The sequence below is a fragment of the Gossypium hirsutum genome, chromosome A03 (genome assembly GCF_007990345.1).
Source record: "Gossypium hirsutum isolate 1008001.06 chromosome A03, Gossypium_hirsutum_v2.1, whole genome shotgun sequence".
NCBI classification, from domain to species: Eukaryota; Viridiplantae; Streptophyta; class Magnoliopsida; order Malvales; family Malvaceae; genus Gossypium; species Gossypium hirsutum.
Window position 1 is genome coordinate 97880754 of NC_053426.1, and position 16001 is coordinate 97896754.

A 16001-nucleotide genomic window follows, 5' to 3' on the forward strand; every position below is an offset into this window, starting at 1 on the left:
ATAAACGGTTTAATTTTGTTGAATCATTCTGATGATTGTATTTTGATGGAAAATTTATATTGATCCTTTATATATGATGGTTGTAATGGATGGTTCAATTTTGTTTATGTCGATTTTGGTATATGCATATACTTTTACAATAATATTATTCAATTCATTCATTCTTAACAACTAATGCAAATACATAGACAACATTTCACCATCCACACGCAAGATAACCAAAAAACATCATCCATGATACAATTAACAACAACTTATAAGCAACTATTAATTTGTTGTTCCTTGACATTTTATACTTACACAATTTTATCTTCTCTTTCAAATGAGTTACCCTCAATCGCATTGTTCGCATTTTGTCAATATTGAGCTCATCGTTCTCAAGTCTTAATCTTTTGTTCTCTATCAATAACATCTTATTTTCTAGTATTATTTCATCGATTGTGCATCCTTCTTCTTTTGCAGTTGAGTTTGTCCCCTCACTATTACCTTCAAACCACCAAAAAAAAAATCGCATCACCTAGTCTTCATTTATAACATTCAACAAAAAAAAGCAGAATATTAAAAAACTAAGATTACATCTTAAATCCAAATTACAACAAAATGGTAGGTCAAAAACATAAACCCTAATTTACCTCTTTGAAGTTCGAACACCTAAAGAATTTTTTCATTTTGTTCTTTGGAGTACTCTAATAGCCACGAAATCAACTAAAAATATGACAAAGGCAAGTGCACCTATCAATAAATAGTATAGTTATGGTGAGTAAGATATCACTCCCACGAAGACGAAAAGTAGTAGTAATTACCGTCTTACTATTATTTAATTCACAAATTGGATTGATTGATTAAAACTAAAATTAGCTAAATTAATTAACTAAGAACACATCAAAGAACAAATCAGGAAAATAATCGATTAACAACTAAGTAGCCAAACAATACCCGGGAAAGAATCCACCTAGACTGCATCTGTCATTATCAATCTAAATTAAACAATTTATTCACTTAATATCTTAATATGTTATGCTAATATCTCTCTTCAAGACTAAGAGCAACTAACTTTAGGTTGATTAATTGAAAATTTTTTCTGATTAAAACCCCTATTATCGCATTAACTCGATCTATGGATTCCCCTATTAGACTTGACTCTAATTCGATAGATTTATGTCGTTCTATTTCTAGGATTGCATGCAACTCCACTCAATTATGCTAGATATACTCTTAAACAGGGTCTATTCCTCCTCTGAATTAAGCACATCAAACATGAATTGCTAATCTGGAAATATTAAATCAAGAATTAAGCATACATAGTTGAGAGCAAGATTTAAGTATTTATTGCGTAAAACAGAAATTAAAAGACATAATTCATCATAAGGTTCATCACCCCTAGGTATTTAGAAAATTAGTTCATAATCGCGAATAAACATCTCAAAGACAGTATAACCACAAGAAATAGAGAAACTCATAATAAACTTCAAAGAAATCAAAAGAAGATATTCAGTTTTGGTGGAAATCTACTTTAGAGTCGGCTTCAATGGTGTTTTCCAAGTTGTTTTCTTCAATATTCTTTGACGAATCTCACTTATCTTCTTATATTTGGTATATATAGGTCTTAGAATGCCCGAAAAACCTAAATATTATGTTTTTTCATATTTTGGATTTCGAATCGCGAAATTCATACGGTCGTGTGTCCAACCTGTATGGGAGGTTCTAACTTGTGTTGCTCTTGAAACTTGCTCCGATTTTTCGATTTTTGCTCGCTTTTCTTCCTTTTGCTTCCAAGTACTCTCATAAATATAGAAACATAAATTTAAAAGATTAGGAACATAAAATTCACCATTTTAACTCTAATAATCATCCAAAAACGCATTAAGAACGGGATTAAAACATGTTACTTTTAGCACTTATCATATCTATGTTGCAAATAAGAGCCCTTAACCCGCAATGGAAGTGCACAACACTTTTTTGCGCACTTGATTTTCTGTTCATAGAAGAAGACATGGTGGAGATGTGAACGAGATGGAAAACGTAGGAGATAGGAAACGAAGAAAACGAAAGAAAACCTGGGGATGAAATAGGGAAAAATTAAGAGAAAGCAAAAGTGAAGATGATGATGAAAAAATAGATGCAGAGAAAACGAAAGAGAAAGATGTTGGAAAATGATGAAGATGATGATCAAACAATAACTTTAAAGGCAAATAAAATTTAAAATAAAAAAATTCCAAGGGGTCAGGTCAAAAAAAAGAAAACACGAGTCAACAAGGGTCCTAAGATTGCGACACATGGTGACACACGAGTGGCCAACGCTATCATGTTAGCAAAATGTTAACGACATTAGACTCAGGTACTAAACTAGTAGATGGAAAATAATTCAGGTTCAAATATGAGAGAAATAGACAAGTTCAAGAACTAATTTTATATCATGTAGAAAAAGAGAAGTGGAACCCCCTCTCCCCTCCCCCCTAGAGGTGATCATGGGCCGGGCCGGGTCGGGTTCGGGCCGGGCCGGGTCGGGTTCGGGCCGGGCCGGGTCGGGTTCGGGCCGGGCCCATACAAATTTTTAGGCCCGTCTACTAGGCCCGGGCCCGGCCCGAAATATGGGCCTAAAATTTTTCCCAAACCCGACCCGAAATAAAATTACTAAGCCCGAGTCCAGCCCGGCCCAGCCCATATTAATTTTTTTTATTTCATTAAATAAAAAAATTTAAAAATATAATAAATCAAATATATTTAAAAACATAAAAACAAATATTAAAATAAATAAAAATAATACTAAAACAATTCTTAAAACAATACACAAATTAATAATATAATAAAAAATGGTTATATTAAAAATTTAAAATAATTAAAAATAAAATAAATATATATATTAATATATAATTCAGGCTGGGCCGGGCCGAACCCGGGCCAAAAAACTCTTACCCGAGGCCCGGCCCGTTTTCTAAACCGGCCTCGTTTTTTTGCCCAAACCCATTTTTCGGGCCTATATTTTTACCTAAACCTCCCATTTTTCGGGCGGGCCACCCAGCCCATGATCAGCTCTACTTCCCCCCAACTGTTCAAGTTGAAAGCCTGGATGAGTTTCTTTAAAAAACAAATCATTAAAATATCAAAAATTCTTTATGGCCACTTGTTTGTACCCTAAAACACCACCTTTTCCTTTTTGTATATACTTATGTTATATAATTACTCAATTAATTTTTTATTACTAAACAATATTAAAATTATTAAAAATTGTCCTAAAAAATATTAAATAATTTAAATATTTTTTTATAAATTTTTAATAATTATTTAAAGAACTACCTTTAAGATGAACTTGACAAGTGATTGTCGAGGTTCATTCCAAACGTGATTTTTAATAGATTTTAAATATTTTTATTAATTTTTATAGCTACTTATAATTATTAATAACTTTTTAAAATTTTTTAACAATTATCTAAAGAATCACATATAGGATAAACATGAAAAAATATTATTTTAATTTAAATGAACATGAATAACCATTTAATCATGTTCATTTTGAATGTGTTGGTTTTAAATAATTTTAAATGATTTTTAACAAAAATTTAAATATTTACTGACTTGATAAAATATTACATTAATCCATGATTCACATGTTATATATTATTATTTGATTAAATTATTAATCATGTTAATAAAAATGTCATAATGAACAGTGATCAACGGTAATCAAGAGTTCATTAATTATTTTTTCAGGTATAAAAGTTAAACTTATATAACTTAACAATCAACAATGACGTTGATGGAGCAAGAAGTGGAGCAAATTCTGAAATTCTAATTCAAGATTCTTCCTTAATCAACAATGTGTGTCTAACAGTTCATATGATTTTTTTAAATACAACAAAATTTATTAAACATATTTTTAAAAAATAATAATTAAAATTTATATTATTGTAAACTTCCTGAGTTTGTTTAAGCGACATCAATCCAATGGAAGACCTAGAAGTGAAATCAAGTGTTTTACTTTGGGGTCAAAATAAAATTATAAATATTTTAAGGTTGGGCTAAAAATTGAAAGAATTTAAATTGAGATATTAATTTAGGTTAATATATATTTTTTCTACTGAATTTATTTTTCATATTTAGTTGGTACACAAATTTTTCTGAACCTAATAGTAAGTAGGGTTTGAATTTAAATCTTGTCATACACTTTGGTACTTTTACAGTAACACTATTAGAAATTAATGACATAACATTGACAACGAATCACAAAATGACACTTGATAGACTCTTATTATGATACGTGACAAACCTAAACAAAAATAAAAAAAAACTTTTGCAAGGAGTTTAAATAGTATAATTTTACAATTTTTTAATGTATTATTTTAAATTTTTTTATTTTTTTCACTTTAATCTTTAATGATTATTTTTATCTTAATTAATATTTTTTAAAAAAATATTTTTTGAGTGACCAAAATAAAAATTACCTAAAATTTAAATAATTAAAATAAAAATTAAATTACAAAATTACAAAGATTTCATTTTCACGCCTTTTAACTAGAAAATATACCCTAAAAACCATACAAGGAATTGACGTCAAATTACTGTCAGCTAAACAGATATGCTTAGTTGGAGGATAAACACGTCTGCCACTCTTTCGACAAAGTAAAGGGGAATAAAAGAGACAAAAATGTACAGTATTTAGCTATTCAGATCATCAGTCACCGCCTGTCAGAGCCGGCCAATATACGATCAAAATACAATCAAATTTTCTAAAAAAAAAAACAAAAACTGACAGGGAACAAATCTCAATCTCAACCTTAATGACGCATATAATACAGCAGCATGTGTTAGCAGATTGACAGCAGATAAAGAAATAACCCATAATTCTGATTTTGCAAAAGAGATCCATAATTCAGTAGTAGAGATTCCATGAGAGATGTCATTAGAGAAAAAGGAAAGAGAGAAGCAGGGGCAAATCTTCAGTAGGATTTAAGTTTACAGCTCAAGGACAAGGAGAACATGAACAAAGTTTTACAACGTATTATAGAGTGGTTTGCCATAGCTAGTTAATAGATAAATACAGTATTAAGGACTTCTAAACATGCTTCACATCCTTGAATGATTCCAGTTATCTTCATATTGAGCCATGAACTCGTCGTTGAATTTCTTGAAACTCGACATGATTTCAGGCATGTCTTCCTCAGCAGGTAGAATTGTAGTCCTCAAGTGGAACACCCTGTTTATGGAAAGCATATAATTAGAAACACCATGTATACATATATGCATAATTTAAACTACACGAATAAATAGCACAACTGATCCATGCAAATCATCTAAGGTGACCAGAGAAATCAGAAACAAATAAAACATTTTTCCCGGAAAGAGAAACAAGAAAGATGATTATTAAAATTAGGAAGTAACGAATATGGAGAAGTACCCTTCTTTTTGTCCGAATCCGGAGCCGGGGACAGTGGAGATGCCTGTTGCCTCCAACAACTTGAGACAGTAGAAAACATCTGGGACTTTTCCTGCCTGTTTGGCAGCTTCTATAGCTTTTGGTGGTAAGTGTATTTGAGGAAAAGAATACATGGCACCTGTATGATAACCAAGAAGTGCTGAGAAGAAATCACAAAAAACAAAAGCTTTTGAGTGACCTGTTGATAACAACGATTTACCTTCAGTGAAATTACAAACCACATTCTTGCAGCTGTTAAATCCATCAGTCATTATCCTTGCTCTTCTTCTCAATGATTCAAGGATTCCCTTGCTGCAAGTATTAAACAACATTGTTAGTTAAAGTTGAAAAGAAAAACAAGCATTGTTCCATTCCATGGTAGAAATCAGAATCCTAAAGTTCAAAGTTCAAACCAACTTATAAGTTTCCCCAGGTATATTATTTTACCAATAACCCAAAAAAAAATTCTTTCAATAATTTCTAGCACCAAATTTTAGATGGTTTAAAAGGCGTTCACTTAACATGATCATTAGAGAGCTGAAAATGCAACCTCCATATTCAGTAAACCAGAGAGAAAAACGTGGATTAACTAAGTCTTTGCAAACTTTCTTAGTAGGCATACCTTTCCCTAACATATTGATCATATGAAACATCTCCAGGTTTGAGTGGGTTGACCATCAATCCCATCTGTAAAGAGAAGAGGTAGCTTAATCATATTATGGTTAACAGAACTAGAACCGAAACATTGAATTGCTCAAAGTCACAGAAAATAGGATGACATTAACTCACAAATATCTGAGCGGGAACATTAGGACTAAGGGATATTGATGCAATCTTGTATATCTCGTCAACTGTCTGTAATATAAAATCACGAAAGCAAAACAGAACTGAGCATTAGTTCAAGGATCAATATTGTGTTTGATTTCCAGAAGAAGCCTATGAATGTGAATATGTAATATGGTAAAGCAATTTAGTTGTGTTTATAAATAGAAAGAATCATGATAAATTTATCCATTTGACAATCATCAAAGTAGGAAAATTGCTTTTAATACCTTTGGGAGCAATTTTAACATGAAAATTCGACAGCAATAATGCTAAAATTATTTTACAATGCATCATGTATTGGCATTTGGGAGACATTCTTGGCCCCCTCTGAAAAACATGAAACTCATTAGGCAAATTAAAACAATGCAAACCTTTGGAGGAATGTTGGTCATCTCAAAGTATCCCCCTCGCTGCCCACATTCACCCCAATATCCTTTAGACACAGTGTGGAAAGAAACAAGCTGGACTTCCTTGCTAATTGGAGGCCCCATATCCATCAACACCTTACAGTGGTAAAAGGAAAAATATGCAATTAAAAAAATTGAAACTCCATGAAAAAGATTCAGATGTAGTTTGATCTAACAGCAAGATGGCATCTACCTTTCTAGAACTGATAAAGGGGCGCTCATCCTGGTATATATTCTGTTGGTAAACCTCATCTCCAAGTAATACCAAGTTTTCTTGGTAACAGAAGTTCAATATTTCTCTTAAATTAGCTTCACTGAGACACTGACCAGTAGGGTTCCCAGGGTTAATAATTACCATTGCTCTCACCTGGTCATATACAGCATAAAAGAGATTCAGTTACCAAAACAAAGACAGGTACTGCAGTCTTAAAACCAAATGGAAAAAACTTGTAAAAGTGTAACAAACAGCTTTTACAAATTTGAGCAGGGAAAATAAATTTGGGAGGTAAAATTGTTTGTTGCCAGCCTAAATAAATCAAAAATTAAAGTCTTAACATGAAGATTGGGGTACTTTAGTCAAATAAACTATCTATGCTTATGATTTTTAATCAGGCCTCCTTTTATCCATCAGTTCATCCAATTGCAATGTTTGCATAGTTTCAGACCATATCCTCAAATTCTTTCATAAACAAGAAAAACAAAAAGTATACTAACAGTTATTCCTTTGAAGCGAGCCTGTGCAACTGATTCACGAAGATTGTTTACGTCCAGCCCCCAGTTTGCAGTCTCTTCTAGGTAGTAAGGAACAAGTGAACCGCCAAAGAGAGATATTGTAGCTGAGTAAAGTGGATACTGTGGAACAGGAACCAAAACCTGGCAAAGCAAAATTTTGAATACAATATGACAATATGGGAACATAGTAAATCTGAATTATATGCCAGAAGAAATGATAAGAAACAATGATAAAGATGATGAAATTATGTTCTAGCAAAATGGATGAGGAAAATATGTTACCCCATCCCCTTGACCACGGATAATACAATTCAAGATCTGCATCACACCTTTGCTGGCACCGTCAGTGAGAAATATGAGCTCTGGGTCACTGCAATTGGTAAAAGAAGCAAAGAACCACGAAGGTTACAACTTTGGAACCAAAAAGGAATTCTTTTGTAAGAAAGGTGATATTAAGAGTGATAGTATCTAGATTATCACCTAGGATACCCATCACGCCTCTCAATGAATTCAGCAACCTCCTTCCTAACGCCTGGAATACCTCTGGAATCACTATATGCACCTAGATGTATGGTGAAGGAACAAACAAATGTTATTTGTATTGTAGATCATGTTCGAATTCCTTAAAATTCTGAAAACCATTTGGCACTGTTCATGGATCAGCTACAGTAAAATACTTGTAAGTAATAACTAAAATTGAAGACTAAGGTATATGAAAGAAAGGGTTAATTAAAATGTATTATTAGTACTTATTTAAAATAACACCATTCAGCATAATATAAAAATACTTCAAATAAATGACAAGATAAAAATTGCCAATTGTGATGCCGTTTATTGGTAGAATGTTGGGACTCTTAAGTTACGGTGAACAGGAACAAAAACCTTGGCAATCTCAAATATTGAAGAGATATATGACTAAAAAATTATTAGATTATTTAACAAGTAGACTGAAGAAAATAAAATGCAAGTCATTAAACAAACCGGAGGTATTTCAGGTGGTTTAACAACAATTTTCGTATAAATAACACAATGATATACCTAGACCACCAGAAGTCAATGAAAGATAATGTTTTGCTCTTGCAATGGCATCGGCGGGAAATATAAGTCCTACATTAGGATCATCTAGCAGAAATGGAGCTTGGCACAAAGCAACCACCTGCAGTAGCACAGATTAGTTGGTTCAATACATGCTATTAATAACTGAATGAGCAACACAGAATAATTCCAACAGATGAAAACTTAAAATCATAGAACTGATATATATACCTGACGAGGGAAAGTCAGTGGCTTCTGTCCAAGAGCATGAGGATTGCCAACATTTGTGAAAATAATCTGCAGACATAAAAATAAAAGCAGCTAAACGAATTAACATATCCACATTATTTTTTTTAATAAAAAATCTAATAGTGCCATGTTTTTGGAGCTCCACTCAGTAGTGACATGCAAAATAATCAACCAAAACACCAAAACATATAACTTCTGAAATTGATTCTTATAAAGAAGCACTAGATACTTCGAAATGAATGCTCCCCCAGTCAACAGTGGATTTCATATACTGCATAGAGGTTCATGTAGACATTTTAATTGTGTTTGACACAAGGAATCCCTCCTTGAGAAGCTTTCGGACAAAAGATGAAAATAGAATCAAGGAGGCATTTATCTAGGAAACTAGAGTACAATCACTTAATACTCAAAAGGCACTAAATAAGTTACAATTAAAAAAATGAATAAAGAACTAATAAAAAGATGTCATAAGTACAAGCTGCATGTACTTGAATGGTAAATAAGTACAGGAGAACATGTCGGGAAATGAAACCTACGGCACAGAGAGAGGCCTTTTGATTATCACTGTCCTCGAGAAAAATGCAGCAATCAGCCTTTAATTAAGCTAAAATTTCTGAGAGGACCTGGTTAGAACTATTAACCCAGACCAAGGGAATCTTGTTAACTCCCCTAACTCTTACACCCGGAGTCCTTGAATGGTAAATAAGTACTCTAAGTCTAGCTCAAACTGTGATTATACTAATTATGATAAGTTTTCAAAAATATCTAAGAACAACAGTATGGTTTTAAATACCCCAACAAAGAATATGTAGGAAATAGGCATTTACACATTCTCTGTTGATAGCAAAAGCTAAAAGCACCAACATATAAAACTCTGCGAATTCAGCATACGAAGCAGAACTGCATGCTGAAATAAAATAAGAAGAAAGCAGGAAAAACATACCTTCTTCCCTTCCTTCTGAAGCTCAGAAGCTCGAAGATACAACTCACCTCTAACTGCATATTGAACTTTCTTCACGTTTTCATTCATTGTCTCATAGTCTAATGCCTTAAGACCCATGATGCCCAAGTTCCTTCCTTGAACTTACCAATATATGGACTCGGTACTCAACCTGTAAGAGAACTAAAAAGCATAAGTCTAATTTAACATTTTGGTTTTGCATATAAGTTTATTACTTGGCTTTCCAGTTCCAATACGAGAGTAACAATCAGCAAAACAATTCGAACGTTATAATATAATCACTATAAATTCGCTCTAATCCTAAATCTTAAAATCGGGTCTAAACATTTGAAAAGGAAAAACAAACATCGGCTCTAAGGTTCATATGATAGGAAAACATGCATTAATGGAAAGGATTAAAAGGAAAATCATAAAGTGAAAGAGAGCCTCTTGCGATGCGATCAATGCAATTATCAGTGAATATGGAGCCAAGCCAGAATACTAGAAAATCCAGGCATAGAAATGCATTTAGAAGTTTGAAAACAGTCAATAATCAATAGTCTATCAACAAAATCACACGGTTACCTTACACCAAAACCAAGAATCCGTAAAATTCAGGACCTAAACTCAATAAATCATGAATTACCAGAAAATCCAAACAGTTCACCCTTAAAACTAAACAGGGAAGTGCAGAACAGAAAAAAACTCCGTAAACGAGAGTAACCCGTGGGATGAGTGGAGTTGAAACTGATATCCCGAGGTGTGCAGAGCAAAGGGCAGGCACAGATTTTATGTGTAGTTTATTGTGTTGCAAGTGTCAGAGACTTTTTCATGTCAGGGAAAGGCAATATATACAAATAAAGAATTGATATATATAAAGATGTGGCAGTGTGTAAGGATTTGAAAGCAGTGGCAGCAGCAGAGCCACTGAAAAAGGGGATTTATTTTGAAAATGTGGGGATGCTGTGTTTTATCTTAAAAGATCAAAACACAAAGGATAAAATTGATCGGCGAGGTGTGGTGTAGCTTCAAACTGTGAGTTATTGGTAGATAATGAACCCTTTGGGGACTCCCTCACGTCTTCTTTGGACTCATGTTCAACATTGGTCGCTCTCACCAACTCCCAAGTGTGGTTCACGTTCCATTCTTTAGAGGAATTTTCTCATCTAATGGCTAATGGCAAATGGTAGTAGTAATTTGGTCAACTTTCATGAATGATTATTATGAATATTAGCGAAGGTCAATCATCGCTATTTATTTATTTTTATCTTTCACTCTTGATGATTTACCATTAGAAAAGTGGCAAGACAGGATTCAAAAATTTCATTCTTAGTTAGAAACTTGTAAATTAATTGAAGATAACAATTACAACATTCTCATTAAATTTATTTTTAGATTCACAAAATTGTTAAAAGACTGGTGAAATGCTATCACTCAACATGATCAAATGCAGTTTCTAGTCCTTCAAGATTTAGCCCAATCAATCAGAATCATGCATCAATACTTTGTAAGAAAACTGAAGAGCTGTTAACCTTGAAAAGAAGAGAATTCTACAAAAAAAAATGTCGAGGCATTTAGTTAGCCCAAACCAAAAATCCTTGCCTACAAAAACATTTTTTCAGCCCAGGCCCATTAAGACGTACAGAACATCTTCCTCATCCTCCACTTTTCCTACTGTTTACCCTGTTGCTCCAAACGCTAAATGTCTTAAGATGGATGGCGAATGCTTTTTTCATTGGTGATAATGTTGCTGCTCTATGAACTTCACCCGGAATGAACGGATATCAGTATAATCATATCACTTGATATAATATGAGACCAATTAGGAATAACAAAATCAATAAACTTAATTGATTAACAATAAATGAATAAATTTTGATTTGTATGAAGTGATGATCTTGACTCGTATAAAATAGTAGTTAAAGTTTTTACCGGATGTTCATTTGGCATGAGTTCAAATTGTGTTATCTCATCCCCATTCCTAATATTGTATAAATAAATAAAAAAGACAATGAATGAATATATTATATTTATAAAATATATATAAATATTTTACCTAAACTCGAACTTTCTTTTAAGAGAATTACTTTTGAGGATAGTAAATATATAGAAAAAAAACAATTAATCAATGACATTGGATTTGCAACTAATTTTTAGATGGTACAAAATTTTAATGCTATCAAAAAACAGATATAGAAAAGATATCTGTAAAAGACCACTTTCTCTCCTCTAATTAAGAAAAAGACCAAAAAAATGCGAGAGAGAAGCAGGCAGTGCTCCATACAAGTTCATTATTTTACTTTGTGCGACATCTTTATATAATTTAGGAGCCTCTTATGGGCCTTACCACTGTCAATGGCTTCTTTGGCTCTTTCCAAAGCTAAGGAACGTCTTCTGCCCCATCACATCCTAGTAAATGATCCACAATTCCAGCATTCAAAACAATCCGGTCATATGCCGGCCCTTTTTCACCTCGAAGAGCTGCCAAACCCAACTCGATATTCTTCGATACCTGATATATTATAGCAAACATGGTCGTTTGACAACAGGTTTTCAAAAATAACAGACATAAGAGACTGAGGCAAAGAGGAGTTTCATATCCACCCTTTGTGGTGGTTGGTTGGAAGGGGATATATAGAAAAGGATTTTTGAATTTTACCGATCTATTGGTTCTTGGGAGTATCAGTTGGTTCAAAACCATAGTCCATTGCATTAACCTCAAGCCTGAAACTCGGACGTTATACACCTGCAACATTAGGATATTGGTTGGCATTAAAATTCTGCAAATAATCTTATTTCCATTGGATATCTAGAAAGCTTTCGAAATGGATTAAACAATACAAAGCTAAATACGAACCATCCACTTCACAAGCTGATTCCATGCCTACCGAACGAAAACCAGAACAATGGTTCACAGGAAGTCCTTTTGATGTGCTTGCTGATAGCAACCTAGTTGTCATTGAGAGGGCACCTTCTTCACCCTTAAATAAGAGTAGTCTCAAACATTTAAGTGTTTTGTTTGGATTACTCGTTGATTTTTTCAGAATTTAAATTGAATCAAGATATCTTGAATATCATAAAGGAAAAGTCCAAATTTATTCTTTTACTCCTTTACCAAATCATTTTTTAATTTAACATGAAGTGCTAACCTTCACTACTAAACCAGAATGAACACCTCTTCTTTTCATAAGCATTAACAATGGTTCCTCATAACCTTCATGATAAAATCCAGTGCCAATTGATTCCCTCCCCTTTGCCTGTTAAAGAAACACAACATTCCTTGAGAAATAAGCACACCAGTCTACATTAGGAATTTTTAGCTAGATAAAGCATCCTAAAAATGTATCCACATATGTACAATGTACACAATATATTAAACTAACACCACTAACATTGCTATCCACCTATACACTCACCCTAATAAATTGCTGAACCTTTTCAGTTGTTTCCAGTGATGGACGTTTCTTTATTTGCTCCCTCAACCCAATCAGTGAATATCTATGAAAATCATAAAAGATTCTTTACCTCCTTCATTCTATTATAGGAAATAAACACCGGTGATACACTAGAAAATCAAATCAAGTACAACACTTCCAATGAGAAGTGAAAAACCAAAATCCTAAGACTTTCAGTTCAATAGTGTTATGTTTCATGATAAGAAACCACTTTAACCAAAAAGACCATAAACTAATAGAATTCTTAAATTAAGTATCTAATTACACTAAGTTTTGGAGAACATAGAAGAAAAAGAACTGTGGAATTATAACCCAAGAACAAACAGTGTTAGAGATCTATTTCTTAGGTGTTCAGGTTTTCAACTGAAATAAGATCATATGCAGAACTTCATGCAAAAGGAAATAAAATTTAAATGTTTTTAAACATGTTACAGTTATCATGAAAAAGGAGAAAAGATGTACTAAAAAATTGATTGCAAGAACAGGCTGGCTTTTTCAGGAGCAATACTTTTTGAACTTGGAATAGATAGAAATGTTAACATTAAGTATGTTGAACCTTTATCCATTTTAATTTCCAATTCCCTCTTTGTTTTATTCCTTCTTCTTTTTTTTTTTTTTTTGCAATAGGGATATAAAAACTGTTAAAGTAAAATAAATTCAATAGCTATATTTGGTTAGATTCCATACAAAGATGAGCGAGCTTCACGTTTACTTATGTAAGCAAAACCAACCTCCTCAGCCTGAAATAACAATGTTAAAAGTTTCAGCAACAAAAAAGAAAACAGGATGGAGGGGGTAGTGAAAGAGGGAGAAGAGTAAGTGAGAACCAACTTCAATAAGTTCTTTTCCTTGATGCAAGGATAAGTTTGTCTTTGCTCCCATAAACTTCAGCATTTGTTCTTCAGTTACACCCCCCTGTGAAAAGGAAGACTTATGATGAATTCAACATTTGGAGCAGTGAGTGTGCAAAACAGTACAAGCATTGACACTAGTATTTTGAAACTCAAAACAATTTTATAACAGAAAAGGATGCCATACTTTCAAACGGACTTGTACTTGGAAGATGAATTGCAGCAGTTGCAACATCAACACCTAATTGTTAATTTCCACAATTAATCATAATAGAGAAAGTGATTCACACAGGAAAACTGAGAACTTACCTTAGGTGGCATCCATTCCACACCATGAAGCAAGGAAGATTCACCATAACAGGATCTAACTGCAACAACAAACAATGTGCTCCTAAAGTATCGTGTGTTTCCGTCATAAGGCTCACCATAATGAGTTAAGGATCTAACATCAGCAACTGGAGCAGGCCCTGAATTTACTCAAGAGATTAACCAGAAGATAAAAAGTTTCATTTTGTTGAAATATCTTTCAATGCAGCATCCTAACAACATTTCCAAAAATAAAATAAAAATGTAAATCACATACCAAGTTCATCATCAAATGCAAGGCAGTATGCCTTAAGTTCATGATCTGTTTCCCTGTTCATACGCTGACCAATTAAGAATGCTGAAAGCAATTATTCACTAACTTCATTGGATTTTCCATCTTCCAATTTCAATGTGAGAACTTCTTTAAGAACACCTTGGATTTCCTCATATCCTAGGTAACCTCCAGCCAAAATTTCTCTAAGTGCACCAACCAATCTTATTTCACTTGTGCCATTCCCAACAAATTGTGGCCCTACCGCACTTCCTAATCCCATTATAGACCCTTCAGGATCAGCAATGAAGATAACATCAGGTGATAGTGCTCGTACAAGAAGCGGCCAAAATTTTTTCATTGCACACCTTTCTTCTTCACTCCATTGTGTTGCTTTGGGAAAAGCATCTGCACGTATTGTCATTCCAGCAAAGAACGCTCCAAGTAGTGCTTTCAAGACTTGTTCTTCATCTTTCAGTTCTCCCCTAACTGTCAATATCTGCAAAACATGTTAGAAAATAGGTCCTAGAACCAATGGTCTTGAATGAGGCATATTGAGTTGATAAAACAAACTTATCACTTAATATAGCGATACAAGGTTTTCCTTATGGATCAAAGCCATCTACTAAGTGGGACAAAACGCAGGAGATACAATGACATTGCAAAGGAATTAATGAGATACGATTATGTATCCTTATGCATCAAAGTCATTTCTCTAAAAATTTGTTCCTAGTCATTGTATTGTCAAATACAAGCCATTGGTAATGCTCAAAGGCTGACATATGTTAAACCTCCATTCAAATTCCAAAGGAAAAATAAATGAATTGAAAAATGCAAATCCCTATACTAAAGCAACCTTTAGCTAAACTTAATAATTGGTATTAACTTTAAGATAATTTAGATAATAATAAAAAAATGAGGTTAGGTTATAAGAGAGAAACGGACCTGATCTTAAAATTGTGTCCAAAACCTTAAACGTCTGCTCCTCGGAGAGCGGTCTGGTCTGCCTGGGACCAGTACAAACCCGAGCTTGAGCTTCAAGCACCGTCTGGTTCGGCTTCGGTAACTTAGAGTTTCGATATGTTGAACAAAGCGACGGGTTTCTAATATCGGATTCTTTAAAGCTTGCGTGGCGATGAAACGCGGTTTACGTCCGACCAAACGGTGACGGCGATCCCTATTCAAGAAATGAAGCTAGGTCCAAGTTCGTGATGGATTAGGATTGCGAGAGTTGATTTGGTTTGAAGAGAAAGAGAGTGTAGGTTTTGGAGTAAGCAGCGCTCGCATTTTGAGTGTTGGATTAATGTTTTTGGCCGTTACTGTTGTTTTTCTTCTTCAATATATATATATATAAAGACCATGAATTCTCAGGAAATTGTGTGCCTCTTATTCTCAGTCGACCGATGATCGAGAAACGAAAAAAGTCGGATTTAAAGAAGACGGTGGTATTGTGGATGTTGAAATGATAGAGGATTCGGGCTCGCCGTCAAATGGCTCGGATTCACCGGCAAAGGTTT

At 33.5% G+C, this 16001-nt stretch overlaps 1 protein-coding gene and 1 pseudogene across 5 annotated transcripts; both read right to left on the reverse strand.

Annotated features, from left to right (window-relative positions):
- Positions 1–4824: 4824 nt before the first annotated feature.
- On the reverse strand, positions 4825–10831 carry LOC121219607 (glutamate--glyoxylate aminotransferase 2). 5 transcript variants are annotated; one of them, XM_041098080.1, is made up of 14 exons: positions 10248–10831; positions 9605–9773; positions 8644–8709; positions 8416–8533; positions 7858–7939; positions 7660–7747; positions 7360–7518; positions 6839–7012; positions 6610–6741; positions 6203–6268; positions 6036–6100; positions 5634–5725; positions 5396–5552; positions 4825–5194 (listed from the first exon to the last, which is right to left on the reverse strand). In XM_041098080.1, the coding sequence occupies exons 2-14, from the start codon at positions 9719–9721 to the stop codon at positions 5065–5067; spliced, it is 1446 nt and encodes a 481-aa protein (XP_040954014.1). In that variant the 5' UTR covers positions 9722–9773; positions 10248–10831; the 3' UTR covers positions 4825–5064. The 5 variants fall into 5 exon arrangements, with proteins under 5 accessions (XP_040954014.1, XP_040954015.1, XP_040954019.1 ...); XM_041098081.1 differs by having other exon boundaries at positions 10326–10821; XM_041098085.1 differs by having other exon boundaries at positions 10269–10777.
- An 891-nt stretch (positions 10832–11722) lies between these two features.
- Positions 11723–15631, reverse strand: LOC121218319 (anthranilate phosphoribosyltransferase-like; annotated as a pseudogene).
- Between the last annotated feature and the right edge of the window lie 370 nt (positions 15632–16001).

What these genes read in the sequence shown, in the direction of transcription:
- LOC121219607 (XM_041098080.1), bottom strand. Translation starts at nt 9,721, where the DNA reads ATGGGTCTTAAGGCATTAGACTATGAGACAATGAATGAAAACGTGAAG. An exon ending in CACTGACTTTCCCTCGTCAG is followed by an intron (nt 8,534 to 8,643) that starts GTATATATATCA and finishes GTGCTACTGCAG; the next exon opens with GTGGTTGCTTTGTGCCAAGC. An exon ending in CTCGCTTCAAAGGAATAACT is followed by an intron (nt 7,013 to 7,359) that starts GTTAGTATACTT and finishes GTATATGACCAG; the next exon opens with GTGAGAGCAATGGTAATTAT.